General features: G+C 39.1%; 1 protein-coding gene across 4 annotated transcripts in view; it reads left to right on the forward strand.

Annotated features, from left to right (window-relative positions):
* Window positions 1-15970, forward strand: part of TOX (thymocyte selection associated high mobility group box) — a 294925-nt gene that overhangs the window by 148937 nt on the left and 130018 nt on the right. For 3 of the 4 annotated variants that reach the window (XM_059901468.1, XM_059901469.1, XM_059901470.1), the window contains one exon: window positions 12816-13058. The exons of the other annotated variant lie outside the window; for it this stretch is intronic. In XM_059901468.1, the coding sequence (XP_059757451.1) occupies window positions 12816-13058 (243 nt within the window). The remainder of the gene's footprint in view (window positions 1-12815; window positions 13059-15970) is intronic. 4 annotated transcript variants of the gene reach the window in all.

A 15970-nucleotide genomic window follows, 5' to 3' on the forward strand; every position in this document is an offset into this window, starting at 1 on the left:
GCATCTTAACAAGCCCAAACTAGTTACTCAAACCAGTCTTCAGTGTAACGTTCAAATGATTACTCTGCGCAGTCCCGGAGGTATTCATTACAGACAAAATTGCTCTTTTGCCTTGCATACAAGCTGAGTTTTCAATGGGAAATGAAAGGATGCCTGGAAAAATAGGCCACCTAATTAAGTTAAACTACTCTAGCATTTGGCTTGACATCTTCATTACTCAAAATTAAAAAGATGCTTCACTTGAGCACACAAGTTACTATTGTTTATGTTGTTTTCTTCCTAAATTGGCTTCTTACATGGAAATCTGTTTTTCAGAATTATATCTTGAAATAGCTCACATATTTCATACAGTTTATAAAAATGTCTTAATAGCTGTATGGATACTGAGTACCGGCGCCATGCAAATGTATATCTTAGGGCTCTTGATAGTCAAGCACACATTAGTCTTTCTGCAGATTTTCTTGATCATTTACATTTTGGTATGATTGAAATTTAGATGATTTTTTTACCCACCCAGTCTTTATTATTATTGTTATTATTATTATTATTAGTTGGGTATCAACTCTGTAACCTATAAATGATCAGTTACATGAGAAACAGAATTCCTCGAAAAAATTTTAAGTAGACAGTAAAATCTAAACTGAAATTCATTTGTCCAGTAGAAGTGTTTTATATCAACTTCTCTAGCAGAGCTATTTTGGGAACATTTTAAAACACAAACACATGTAGAGCACACCATCTACTGATTGCCAGTTCCTACTCATTGACACTAATGAGGCTGCTGACAGGTTAAATGTTGTGTATCATATACATTTCCAAGCTGTGGGATTTGTGAATACGAGACTCATTTTTTATTTCAGAAAATGAATGTTTGTTGCTGAGTATGCTTGAGAATTTTATTATAATTGTCTAATAGTATGTTTTTTCAAGCATTAGGCAAATGCATTTCAGTGATAAAAATTATGAAACTATCTGTATGGAATAGCATGTGTGACAGAAACAGATTCTCCAAAAGCATCGAGCTCCATGTGGAGGATGGTTTGCTCAGTGGACAGCTGTCAAGTGACACCAAGACATTTAGGCACCAGCAAGAGGTGCTGTGACTCTAACACACAGCCTGACCAGTTATACAGTTGATTTTGACACGTTTTGAAAACAGCCCTTTAGCTTGTTCAGATTCGTATTTTTTTGCAGATGTTTTTCTTTAGCACATGAGCAGTGATGAAAAACTAAATGATCCTTCCTGTTAAATTTTGCAATATATATATGTGTGTTCGATTTTTTTTTTTCTATCACTCATAATAAACCTGTCACTAAAGAATGTCTAAAAAATAGGTATGATATTCAAGTTAAGAATAGCAATATGTTGAATGATGTTATCTGTCCATGCCAACACTACTTCCAAGACACTTTAAGATTGTTCCAAACAAACACTAAAATTTCATTATGCCAGTATGTCAAGTAGAAGCAATTTCGCCCATTTTTAGTATAAGAACACTGAGGCTTAGAAAAGCTGTTTTACCACCCACCCCTGTATCTTCTGAGACCACCTTCTTGATATCCTCACCTGCCACCCAAACACCTTTAAAAAAGTGTCAAGTTTCCCTTTGCAGTTTCAGTTCCTTGGTTTTGGAGCAGACTTAGCTGGACTTCCCAGAAACACAGAGTTTCAGTTTCATCTTTATCCCATATTTTCTTTCTTTCTCCTGTGTTTTTTCTGATCTATGTTACTTCACAGTTTGGACATAAAAATTTCTAACTATAATCCTAATGATTTGAGAGTAATTGGTGGCTATCTTGGAAAATGCTCTCCATACATTCCTTCCTCTTTGTAAGTTATGATCATTGATCCTGTTGCAAGCAAAGTCAAACAAGTGACTTCTTGGATTTGGCATCAGATTTTTCAAATAGAACAGCCTGGTCTGAAACTCACGAGGGCTCTGAGGGTCATGATTTGAGACCAGTAATGAAGCCTTCCTTGGATGTGACTGGGCCTCCTAGCATTTCAGGAGAAATCCTGCATTCAAGAATAGCTAAGCCCATTGTGAGTAGTTATTTTCTGAACTCACAAACCAGAGTGGCCATGGAGGAGTGGGAGCTGGGGGCAGGGAACAGGATTGCAGGGATAGAGCAGGGCCAGCGCCCTGTACGGAATTTGCCTTCAGGGAAGCCTGAACTCACCTGTACTGTGAGCACTGAGGTGTTTATTTCTTATGCCCTGACTTCAGTTAAATGTCTTGCTTGCCAAGACGATGGTAAGTTTTAGTAGGAAGCTTCTGCTTGGCTGCACGTTTAGGTTAGCGCTCCCCTGCCTCCATGGTAAAGAATGAAGCCGATCCATAATAATAACAGCTGGCAGCTGGCAGCTGCCTGTGTCTGTAAGGAACTGAGCAAAGGCCTTGCACGCATTATCTCATTTAATCCTTACAACAATTCTTGGAGGCTGAAAATGATAGAGGGACTGGCCAAACATCAAAAAGATAGTACATATCCCAGCTAAGTTTATGGCCCGGAAAGGCCTAACGCCCAAGTCAGACTCCATCCATGCGCAGCAAGGCCTCACTGTATTTTAGAACTTTAAGGTCAAAATGTTAATGTGCTAACCTCAGTCCTTGTTAGTGTTCAGATAACTGCATGTGTTACCGTGTGTGGGAATACTCTGAAAAGCAGCAGGTTGAACCAAATGAAATTGCAGATATTTGACCATCTCTTCCCTACCGAAACAGCAATTTCATATTTGTTCAAACACACATACAAGCTGTGCAGAGGTGAGGTGTTTATTTGCAGTCCCTGACTTCTTTTATCCAAAGCGGTGATTCCTTCTTTCTCCTCTTTTCCAAACCTTTGCCACAATAGCTGTCCCCTTTTCCTCTGTATTTTCATTGCTTTTCTTATCTGGGTCCAGGACTCTTCCCCTTCTTGGCGCTTTTCCTTTTCTCCACCAAAAGGTAAACAAAGTATAGGAGGTCTTTCCATCAAAGACGTCGCACCGCTTCCGCTGCTTTCTCAGGGATCCTGCTCCTGGGTAACCAAAGGAGGAGGAATTCTATCTTCTTTAAACTCAGGAAATTATCTCCAATTGTTCATCTTTTTTTTTTCCTCGCCCCTATCTTCAGCTCCGCTTCAGCATAAGCTTTCTTGGTAGTGAAGACTGTAGGAAGCGAGATGGTCCTCAGATACCTAGGGATCCAATTGCAATTGCTTCCTGGTAAAAGATCCAAACAGTAGGAATTGCCTGTCAGAGTATGATGATCTTTCCTTTTTCTGGCCCTCTTGATTGAGGGAGGAGCCAGACCAAGAGCAGAGGCCATCTGTTTAGCTCCTCTGCTAATCTGGCTTTTTCATGAAGAATGTGGGTTTACATATGCAACATTTACTGATTTCTGTACAACGGGAAAAAATGAAAAGAATGGCCATAAACACATGTAGTGTATATTTTAAAGTTTACATAAAAATATGTACATATAAAAATAGGCCAACACTGAATGCTTAATTCCATGCTGGCTGCCTATATATGATTTAGCAAAAAGAATCTGACCATAAGCAAAAATCAATTTAGCACAGGTTTCTTAAAAAAGAAAATTTTATTAAAGCTCAAAGGCCGTACATGCTTTAAAATAGTATATTAAAACTCAAATGCGTTGGGCTTCCCTGGTGGCACAGTGGTTAAGAATCCGCCTGCCAATGCAGGGGACACGGGTTCGAGCCCTGGTCCAGGAAGATCCCACATGCCACGGAGCAGCTGAGCCCGTGTGCCACAACTACTGAGCCTGCGCTCTAGAGCCCGTGAGCCACAAATACTGAGCCTGCGTGTCACAACTACTGAAGCCCGTGCACCTAGAGCCCGTGCTCTGCAACAAGAGAAGCCACCGCAATGAGAAGCCTGCGTACAGCAATGAAGAGTAGGCCCCGCTCACCGCAGCTAGAGAAAGCCACGCACAGCAACGAAGACCCAATGCAGCCAAAAATAAATAAATAAAATAAATTTTTTTTAAAAAACCCAATGCATTTTATTCAATTATGAAATGTAAAAAATTCTATGTATTGATGCTATGGGTTTCCCCTCTGCTCAACTAGTTCTCTGAATACAAGCAAATCATTTAACCTCTTTACTCCTCATTTTTCGCATCTACAAAGTGGGAGCGTAGTCTCTGAGGTCTTCTCTCGACCGAGCATTCTATAATTTCATTTGAGCATAAATATAGAACTCTAGAACATTATCCTAAGAAAAAAATGCATAAGGTTATTCACCACAGTGAGGTTCATAACAGAGAAAAATTAGAAATACCCTAAATGTTTGGTAATAAGAAACTGGAATAAATTACAGAACATGCACACAATGATATAATATGTAGTCATTTAAACAAAATGTAATAGATGATATTTATTGACATGAAAAATATTCACATCCTTTTTAAGTGACCAGGTTAAATTCTATGATGGTATAATAATATAGCTTACATTTATTGATAGCTCTTATGAGCTAGTATATTACTCAAATTATTTACATTATCTCATTTATCTCAATTAATCCTGATATACCCTTAATGAACTGAATACTGTTATCAACCCTACTTTACAGATTTGGGAACTAAGGTTTAGAAGAATTAAGTAACTACACCTGCTAAGAGATGAGATGAGATTTGCATATAGTATTTCTAGCTCCAAAATCAGAGCTTTATGATCTAACTTTTGTTATTAAAAACAAAACAAAAGCCCAAAACAAGATAGCAAATTTGGACTGAAAAGATTCTTGAAAGAATACACATATTTTAATAGTGTAGGTTTTTTTTTTTCCTGAGTGGTTGAATTTGAGTGATTTTTTTTATGTATATTTTCTTCTTTTTGTCTCATTAACATGGATTATTTATAAAATAAATCCCCCAAAAACTGTAGAACTGAATCTCAGAACTCAATGTGAGAATTGAAGGCATCTGGAAAACTAAAAAAGATGGACTGAATTTGTACATAAAATCTATGCTAAGCAATGAAATTGTAAATGTTTTAATTATCCCCTTTAAGCATTGAATACAGAATGATGACCTATTACCAGAACATCCTTGGGCCCCCACTAGGGTTTCAGAAGAAGCTTCCCCGCTTTAATCTGCTCTCCCTAGTCATCGTCCATGTGTGGTTGTGGGTTGTGCTGGGGGGTAGGGGGGACACGTTATTTGTTTCCCAGAAACTTTTTTTTAAGAGTGGCCCTAGCAGCAGTCATGGCACACAGAAGAGCGCTGGACTTCCCTGACCTGCCCACCCCTGATCTGAGAGTGCTCGGCCCACTGCCCTAACACCCACAGATCCTCAAAGCTTCAGCCTGTTAACCCCATCTCAAGGTCAGACCTCTCCCCAACCCAGCCCCAGTGTCAGATATTCTCTGGGGCGGCCTCAGGCTAACCCTGTTTTCTGGTCTCATTGAGGCTTTGCACCCTGGTTTTTAATAATCCAATAAAAGCAAGTCCCAGTAGAGGCTCGCATTGGGCTCAGTACCCCAAAGTTTCTTTTGATCAGTGGGCTCAATCTTGCCCTTGAAGTTTTCTTAGATATTGAAGACCTGACCTCCCTGTTGAACCTCCTTGCTGCCCTGTCTGGACTCGCTCGTTTGTCAGTTTTGTGGTCTTCCCTTCATCACCTACTGCATCTCAGCAGAAGTGTCTGATCTTCAGGTCCTGTTATCAGGGAAAATCTGCTTATAACAACCTCCCCACCCCCCATCATCCCAGCTTCAAATAATTCCTCTTTCATTTACACTCAAATATCACTTAGTTTGACAATCGAACATGCTGTTTATTGGAAGCCTAAGTTTTTATATCTCTTCTAATTTACTTCCTTTATGACAAACTCTTATAGTTCTTTGTATCTCAAATCATACTTTGTGGGATGCCTTACACACAGTAGGTACACAACAAATGCTTGTATGACAAATGAAGCTCTCATTGCCTTTTACTTAATAAGGTTACAGAAACTAATGAGCACAAATAAAATAAATATGGAACGTTCTACCCAAAATGCATCTTGATAACTGTTGCTTGAAAAATTAGTACATTGTGTGTTTTTAAATGAAGATGATTTATTGCTATTGTCTAACATGTAAAGAAAGACAAAAAAATTGTTTGCAGGATCATTGGCTTGAGCACATCAATGGCACTGTTGGACAATTCTTGCTGAGTGTTAAGATGATTTATGTAACAGACCAAAGCTTTCCACAGTAATACATTATAGTTTCAAGCTATCAACCCTTGTTCATGCAGAGACAAAAGAATCTGAAAAATACCTGCTTCTGAAGGTCTTCTCAAAAGAAATTGGAGATAATGTTGATGCTATTTAAACTCTTTCTAGGGAAATCACCATTACATCCAATATCAACTTCTGAAGACATACAGAGGAAGTTTATTATTTTTCTAATGAACTCAAATTTACTTTGCTTTTCATTCAATTATTTAAATTATGCAACAAGAATTTTTAATAATACAAGATGAAACATGTTTAAACATGGGCAATTTTCTATCCTGAACTTTCAGAAATTATGTTATAGATTAAAAATTAAGGCATTTCATATAAATTTGATGGCAGTGCTATTTATTTATCTTTCAGATAAAGATCTATATGAGAAACATATTTTACAGTGTTATAACCATAGCCATATTTTTAGTGCGTGCATGATTGCATGAAGCCATCACATAATTTAAAGATATGTACAAGATGATATCTTTTGAATTCTTCTGAGTTATAGGACCTCTTGTCACCAAAGATTGAATACTCTGTATAATGATTGCAATATGTGGACAAAGACCCACAAATACAAGGCCCTTCTGGTGGAGAAACTAGATTTTTAGAAGAGAAGAAAAGACAAAGTCCAGTAGAGATTTCCCATTATTTGTTCCCAGTCAGCATATATTAACACTCTATCTAAACAGTACAAAAACATAAATTCTCTGTAGTCAAAAGAAAAATCAGCCTAATTAACATCCCACCTCCAGATGTAATAATGTAGAATAAGAATAAAAAATAAGAACAGGCTGTAGTGAAAGGAAGTGTGGATTGCAGAAGGAGAAAATAATGTAAACAGGATACCCAGGCCATGGACTATGTAAAGCAAAAATGATGAAAAAGAAATGTGAGCATGTCATTAAACAGGCAGGGGAATGAGATCTTCCAGAAATCAGGTGAGACGTTTTCCTTCCTTTTTCACTGAATTGGGGATGCTGGGGGTGGTTGGACATAGGGAAGGACAATGGCTTTAGTCAAGAGGCTAGAAAGGTTCCCAAAAGATCAAACCAAAACAGATCGGAAGGATCTTCTGTTACTTTCCTAACCCAACTCTTGATTCTTGTCTCAAAAACAAACCATCTGATCAGCAATTTGACAGCAGTCTCCCAGGGAATATAGTTTTCCTTCGGACACAAGACAGTATGTTAGAAAGTATAGCTTTTGTTGCAAACTTAGACACTGAAAATTCTGCTTCACACATTCATTAGCCTTTTACCTGGGTCAGTAGGATGGAACTGTCAGGAACTGATCAGCCTGGGTGCCGGCCGGCAGCAGAGTTCTCTGAAGAATCAGAGTTGTGGCCCTCTGCACATGAGGTCCTTATTGTCTGAGCTCTTCAGCATCTTCGCCTATTCACCATTTCCCACTATCTTTTTATTCTTTAATTTCAAAACTGCAATTTAATCCCATTAAAATAAAAACAAAACCTATTTATGGGGAGCAATTAAATGAATACATTATGTATGAATAGGGCTACACTTTGCTTCAATATGAGGTCTGATCAATGGCAAATATACTGAAATTCCTTTATTATGATGTCTAAATCCTCTCCTATTTGCTCTATAGTTGTTTTCTCAGACATGACCCAATCCATGGCATATATAAACACATTTAACAATAACCATAGCTATGCCAAAGCTGCCATTTATCAAGAACTTTCTGTGTGGCAGACATATATTATTCGGCTTTTTACCTATCTTATGTTTTTGTTTTCATGCTCATAAGAACCCCATAAAGCAGGTTTTGAAACTGAGGCTCAAAGGAGAAACCTGTCCCAGAACCCACACTAATAAATGCTTCAAAGAGCCTGGAACAGCCCTGTCTGCTGGACTCCAGAGCCTCCAGTCTTTCCAGCATGTTCCGTGGCCTTCTTATCAGTCACTGAGGAAGCATTATAAGTACGCTCAACCAGTCCAAGATCTGTCGCCCCATCAGAGAAAGACGTAGCACTTTGTAAGCTAAATATGCAAATGCCAATGGTAAGGTTTCAAGAAAATGACTTGAAATAGTCACTGGATCTATTATTTAGAACCATAAAAATAGTCTCTTGAGGACGATAATATTTTGAAATTACTACTTTAATGCTTCCAACAGTCCCCTTATGGCCTCTGAGAAGTTCATACACAGTCCAGCGTTAGCCAAGCCTCGTGAAAGCACAGCCCATTCTCCCCACGTATCATGACTCTTGGCTTCTGCTCCCTGGACACACAGGGACTCACAGAGCCTCCCACTCTAGAATAGAGCCGTATCCCAGCACCAGCAATAGAAGGAGAGTCTCCTGTGTCTAGGGCCAGTGAGTAACTTAGGATCAGAGAAAATCTGGTTGAGTAACAGTAATATAATTCTGAGGTCTGACTCATTTAGATCATGCAGACTAGCTATGGTTTAGAGCAAATCACTTTGCATGCTGCTTTGTTTCCAGTTTACCTTTCATTAACATGGTGAAGATCCAAGATAAAATTAAACATATTGTCTTGAATTTCATACCATTAACCCTAAGTACTTTCTCTTCATTTGTGTAGATGGTCACCATTGACTTTTATCATTTCTTGGGGAAGAGACAGCTGCTGAGAAGATTCTGATCTCTAGATTGGGAGGGGTAAAAGGCACTATAAAGGCTGATAAGGAAGATGATGCCTCCTTGAAAGTCCATACCTGCTCTTCTCCAGCATTGTAGCCTGGAACCCAGCCCCCCAGATTCTCAGAGGCCATGGATTGACTCCTTGGTGGTCTCTAACTCAGGCTAAAAAAAGTAGCCCTGTGTCTCATCGGGATATGCAAGGTCTTAGGAAGGATCAAATGATCTTTGGTCTCAGGAGAATTGGAGAATGAAAGTTTTTTTAATACCTGGCCTCACTGAGACTTGAAGGAGGAAAATAAGCCCGAATCAGAAAAGGACCCTGAATCAGTAGAAGGTGCAAGGAATGATTTTCACTGAAGCTTCTCTGACTGCTCAGTCCCTGGTCTCATCACCAATGTCCCTGTTTCTGTGCTCAGAACACCCTCTCATGCCCTCTCTGTTCACTTGTCTAGTGAGGCCCTTGCTGGTAGCCATCCCCAAGGGATCCTGATGCGGAACCAAGGCTTCCGCCAGGTCCTTAGCTAGCTGCAGTAGGCATTAGGTTCCAACAACTTCTGAGAGCCAGGGGGCCCCACACTCGCCCTTAGGAATCCTCTGGGACTTCTGTGTTACCACGGGATGGTGAGTGCAAACCACTTCAGGGGGACAGATCAACAGCCAGAGAGGGACACCAAACTACCCTACCCCAGCCTTTCTCAAGCTGTTTAAGCCTTTACATCTTTAACAGGATACAGTCCTTTTGGCTTCCCAACATGCTGAGCAATCAGCGTTCCATCCCGTGCTGTCACCAGCCAGTGCCTTCTTGGGGATACGGGATATTCATTCAAGCCCATGGCATAACAGGGGTGTAGTCATAAACTTCATGCCTTTGGAGAGTCATCTTCACCTTCATTCATTTCTTCTTGCATGCATTCATTCAGTGATTCGTTTGTTAATTCATTCAACAGACATTGAACACTGATTGTAACCAGGCAGCTTCATGGGGAATGAGGGAAAATACTGAATCATATGCGATTGTTACATCACCCCTGAAACTGCAAATTGCCTCTTAGTATATAACTTACTGTGGTTAAGTCAAACTTATTAGGTTTTAAGAAATCAAAATAAAGATGTCATGCCATGGAAGTCAGTGTTGAAGAATTAGCTAAATCATTTCCAAATTTAAAAAATAATTAGTAATTAGTCTGGCATTGAAGTTTTTGTGAGTTCTGTGACATTTTGACATTTATACAATTACCGTGATACTTTTATATGGCATCGATTACATTGTAATAGGTTCCTGGCAAATAACCATCTCATGACTTCTAATGTGAAGAATAGAAACTACTAAGTAACCTTTTGTTGTTAAAATTCTTGATCCACATAACTACCCATTACCAGTTAAGTTGTGGAATCTGTGGTTTTGGTATGTAAGTGCACGGATTAAATAACATTAATGTGTAATTACATGAAAATAAACCATGTAGCTTAGTTAAATTGCAGTACAATTGTTATCACTGGACGTAAAGCGATACCAATTAAAACTTCCTTTAAAACACCGCAAATTAAGATTTAACTACTGGAGAAATTCTAGAATGTAAATTTATAGTACACCATAGGTAGACTATCCCTGGGTATTTTCAGAGGTTTAATGGCATTTATAAAGTTAAAAACATCTTTTTCCTTTATGGCTGGCATTAATTGTATCTTATTCAGGAAGGTTTCAAACTGATGTCAGTTAACTTCTTAAAAGATATGTATCAACAAGTTCAGCCTTTGAAATGTTGACAGAAAGACAAATTATGAATACTTGTGCTCTTATGGGGTAAATATTTGATTTTAATGGGATGGGCATTGGGATGGAATTTGGGACGAGGAAAAAACCTGATACTAATGCTAATACTAATTCTTAAATTGTGAAATTTTATTGATCAAAAACAGTTGAGTATTGGCAACTTTGTATCATTCAACTTAATAAAATAATAGCAATTAAACTAGTTATGGAAGTGTTAGAAATAAAAACTCCTTCCTCCTTCATATATCCAGCCCTCAAATGTACTGAGTTGATTGCTTACCAGCTAAGTGAAAGTTATTTAACTTCAAACTCTCAATTTTCTCTTCAGGAAAACAGGGTAATAATAGCTACACAAAGGATTATTGTAAGGACTAAATGAAGACAGCATAGTCAAAGGACTCAATACAGCGTTTCTACGAAGCCAGCATTAATAAGTGTGCTTCCTCTCCCTCCCACCCTCCACCATTTTGCATCTTTTATGCTTCTTATGTGAATACTTGTACCAGGGGCTGATGGTTTAGATCTACAGATTAAAGGTCTAAAATATATTAGGCAAGTGAGAATTTAATCAAACTTGCTGTTTTGACATAGGGCACTAGTATATTTTTTCAGACAAGAGGGAGATAACTATAAACAGGAAAATTTGATAACTTATGATTGAACTTTTAGTGCTGGTGATTTTTTCTTTTAACAGAACTTTAGATACTTAAGAAAAATTGTCTGCAGAGATGAATTAAATCTTTCCTTCATACGCTCCCAGTCTGTAACCCACACGTGCTTCTACGTGACCACGTCTCAATGCCAGACGTTCCAATTAGCTCCTCATTTAATCGTGTCTCCTGACAAAACCTAAACAAATATATCAAAACTTGTACAACATTTAGCAAGTGCAAGTTGAAGGTTTTCTTTCTGTTAGACAAACAGACGTCATCTGGAAAAAAATAACCCCAGGCACTTGGAAGCAGGAGCACGAAGCTGATTGGCTGAACACCCCATGAATACCGTGCACTCCTTTCTTTGGCTCCTACCCTCTGCCTGCTCATTTCCAATCTCACACACTCCAGCAGGCGTGCTGCTGCCAGACAAGCGAGTCCTTGCTACCCCTGTGCTTAGACGCTAGGAAGACTCACGTACTTTGAAAGATAGGCTTGCAAGAGTGATCTGGACCTGCTCTGTTTCCTTCGTATTATGGCACCTGCTCTCTAAAGACTGCTAAATATTGCTGTGTTTTGATATGAATTGGTAACAATATTTTATTATTCAGTTCCTCCTTATATATGTTCCATGTGTACCACATTCCATTTGTAAGCAGGAGTGTCCTCACATACTCTTGCTTTCCGTCTTTGCTCCCTCCCTTCCTGTTTTATCTAAAAGCTACTTTCTAAAAGAAAAAGCCCCACGTATGTTGTTATTTATTTTACTGATTGACTTTTATTCCTAAATTAGTATTATAATATTTGTGTAATTTTGTCTTTCAAAATTGGCCGAACTGCATTTAAATGATTACAAAATTATTTGCTGTCTTCTAGGGGTAGATCAAATAAATGTGACTAGTCAGAAATCAAGAAAGCCATCTTCATTTTTATTTTGATGGCATAATCTTCATGATAAAAATAGCTTTTAATGGCATTATCTTCATATATGACACTTTCTCTGAAGTCACACTTATGCAACATGGTTTAGCTACTACTTTACCAGATTTTTTTCTTTGTCAGTTGTGAGCATGTAGCTCTTCAAAACCCAGAAGCAATTGCCTCAGAACTTCTGGAATTCATTTTATTACATCTCATGATCTGAGCAGTAGGGAGCCCTATGAAACATGTTTGATCAAATATTAATTTTATAAATTGCCTTTCTTTCCCCACAATTCCCATGAAAAAAGGTATTCAGCTAGATTAAAACTCTGGAGCATTTTAATGGGACCTTTGAAATCTGTTTGAGTTCAGCTTCTTGGAACAATAAAACTGCTTAATGGCGGCACTCTTTATACGAGAAGTGGCTATGCCTTCGAGGAGATTTTTTTCCATGCATGATAGAGAAATTGCAGCAGGATAATCTGAGTGTTTGCAGTGTCTTTGCCAAATCCTTAATGATGCTTGTAATAATATCTGAAAGGGTCATGTGTGTTTGTTCACCATGATGAAAAGAAGGGGATGATAATTTGCATCAATATCACCATTGTCTTTTCAGTCCTACCCTGGTCCAAGCCTGGAAAGCGAAGACTTTAACATTCCACCCATCACTCCTCCTTCCCTCCCCGACCACTCGCTGGTGCACCTGAATGAGGTCGAACCTGGTTACCACTCTCTGTGTCACCCAATGAACCATAATGGCCTGCTACCGTTTCATCCACAAAACATGGACCTACCTGAAATCACCGTCTCCAATATGCTGGGCCAGGACGGAGCACTGCTTCCCAACTCCATTTCTGTGGTAAGGGTCTGCTTACTGGTTGGTGGTGGGGAGCAGGGGACACCGCGAGGACGAGGTCTAAATTAATGCGAGAAGCTTTCAATCATCGTAACGTGGCTTTCTGAAACTAGAGTGGTTTTTAGCTATGAAATCCTAAATCCATAAATCCTGTAAAATCCTAAAGCAATTTTCCATTTTACATTTAAGCCAAGGCAAAATCAATTAATTACATGTTTGATCACTCATATTTATAACCCAAAGTCCTAAATACTATTTGACACTGAATGTGTGGTCATATGGTCAAAATGTCTTGCTAGCTTTTAGATAAAAAGTTATCATAAAGGTGCCACATCTCATCTAGTGCAGGATTCTTCAACACAAGCAAGATCCCCACTTCTTCTAGGAACTGCTGTGAAAGTTGGTTGCTCCCCTATTTTCCGCTCTCAAATTCCACCGATTTACATAATAGGAAAGCAAGAAAACATTTTTCATCTTTATTTTGAAGGTATAATTTGGGTGATCAGAATTTATCTCTACTAAAGTGTTTCTCTCTCTTGGACTTTGTTTGTCACTTTGAATCTTCTCACGTTCTACACTTCTCAAATTTAGTGAGACTATGTATCACCCAGAAGACTAGCAAAAATTGAATGCCCAGCCCCTGCCCAGGAAGTCCAAGAGTCTGTATTTTTAACAAGTATCCCATGCTTGAGAAATACTGACATCATAAAATCTTTCCTTGTGATTTTTATGTCATCTAAAACCTTAATAACTTCTTTGTCTATATCACAAGAAGTAGAGAATATTGTCAGTAGTATATGGCCAAGGGCAGAGCTTTCTGCCATGTAATGAAACACTCTCTCAGGTTAACAGTGACTTCTAATGAGCGTTCTTTGGTTTGCGTTGTTCAGTCACTTAACAGTCCAACCGTCTCTGTTGTCATGTTTGTAAGTCACTGAACAGTTCTGTCACATTCGCGATGAACAACTCGATTAACTTGCTCATCTTAGGTTGCTTCTGATGGGAAAGCGTTTCATGTTATCACTTACCTAAATCATTTGGTGATGTATCTCTAACTTGAGTGACTTCACAAGAAGGTTTTTCTGTTAATCGTGAACATAAAGGGGGGAAAAAGGAGAGTGGAAAGCGATCCCACAGTAGTTTTGGGGGAATGAAGCCCTGAGCCTAATGTCACAGGCCGTGGTAGGGTATAGAATCCTCCTCAGAAGTGGCAGCTAGCTGGGTGGACGAGAGGGGAGGGCTTGTTCCCAGCACCAGCAGGAGCAAAACACTCGACACTGTTGTCCCGGGTTGTAGATGATACTCCACCTGTATAGATTTATCCTGAGAGTATTAACCGTGACTTCCTAAAATGGAAGGTGGATTTTTTAGAAGACATGCTAAGTGTGTAAATCTGATTAATGTTGTACTTCAAAGTAGTGACCTTGAAAACTCACGTGCCTATTCCTCTTTGGGGCTAAGCCTTCAGACCCAGTTCATGAGCCAATAAGGCATCCATGTCGTGCTTTATAGACTTACCTGTCCACTGAGAAGGAGAGGAAGGACGAACACAGCACATAAAATACCAGTTTTGTCCTCTATGCTTCTTCCTCATGTGCTAATGAAGTTGGGCCATAGGAGGATAATGAGATACTCAGTTATATAGTTTTAGTCTCAAAACCCTTTTTCTTTTATATAATTTGCCTTCTTAGCATTCCAGGACCCTCCCAATTCACCATTCACTCTTTAAGAGATGCTTGTGCAACCTCAGTATACATGCATCTGGAATTTTCCCAGTTTTGCCGCCCTTGCTAAGTCACTCCACCCTCAGATGATGTGCTCAGGACTGGATCTAGCCGCGGCTGTGTAGCACACTTTCTAGGCCCTTCCTCTACTACGCTTCCCTCTTTCCTTGTCAGGAGCCTCTGCTCATCCTAATTCTTTATGCTCCTCTCCACCCAACCCACTGTCAGAAACCGGACTTCAGTATTTTCCCATCAACATGGTATTTCCCTTGGAACTTTTCACACTTTACAAGGCAGAGGGTCCCTGTTCAGCCTAAACTAAGCGAGTGAAGCTCTAGTTTGCCATTCCAGTTCTTGGCAAGGTGAGTCTATCTGGGTTTTTCATAGGATGGTGAGACTTCCCAGTACCTCCAAACCATATTCTGGGGTGGACATCTAGTTTGCCTCTCACAGTACTGGTCCTAGCATTTTATGCTGTAAGTAAAAAGCTGCTCCAACAAATTAAGTTTTGGCGAGACTTTGGATAGGCTTCAGCACTGTCCAATAGAACTCTCTGTGATGATGGCTTTTCTGTTATTCATGCTGTCCAGTAGCAATAGTCATTGGCTATTGAACACTTTAAATGTGGCTAGCGTGACTGAAGGACTGATTTTTATTTTATTATGTTTTAATTACATTTAAGATAGCAACATGTACCTAGTGGCTACTATCCTGGACAGCATAGGTCCAGTTAATTATGTTGATTTAACATTAAATCTACAGGAAACCCATTTTTTAAGCCAGCATGGTCTTGAAGAAAGTAGATTTGGAGATGAAATTTGTTTTAAGAGTCCTTTTTCAAGGCTTGGATCTCTGACTGGATTGCAAGAGCCAGAGTTTGATAATACTGCAAAGTTGCAATAGAAATCTAATGAAGTTGGAAAGGCCGACTTTACTGGAGTCTACTAATTCCTTTGAGAAACAAGGGGCATCTCCAATCTTATTTTGAGCTATCCTGTGTTTAGAATGCCACTCATCAGTGTGTACATTTTAAATGCCTTCTGTGCTCTAAATGTTTGAAAGGGCTCAAATGATTGATAAAATATGGTCACTGTCCTTCAGGAGCTTGTAAACTACAGAAAAAACGTAACTAAGTATGAAACAGTTTGAGTGAAACATCAAGCAATTAGAGACAGGAGAAGGGCTAAACAC

The sequence above is a fragment of the Balaenoptera ricei genome, chromosome 17 (genome assembly GCF_028023285.1).
Source record: "Balaenoptera ricei isolate mBalRic1 chromosome 17, mBalRic1.hap2, whole genome shotgun sequence".
In the NCBI taxonomy this organism is placed as follows: domain Eukaryota; kingdom Metazoa; phylum Chordata; class Mammalia; order Artiodactyla; family Balaenopteridae; genus Balaenoptera; species Balaenoptera ricei.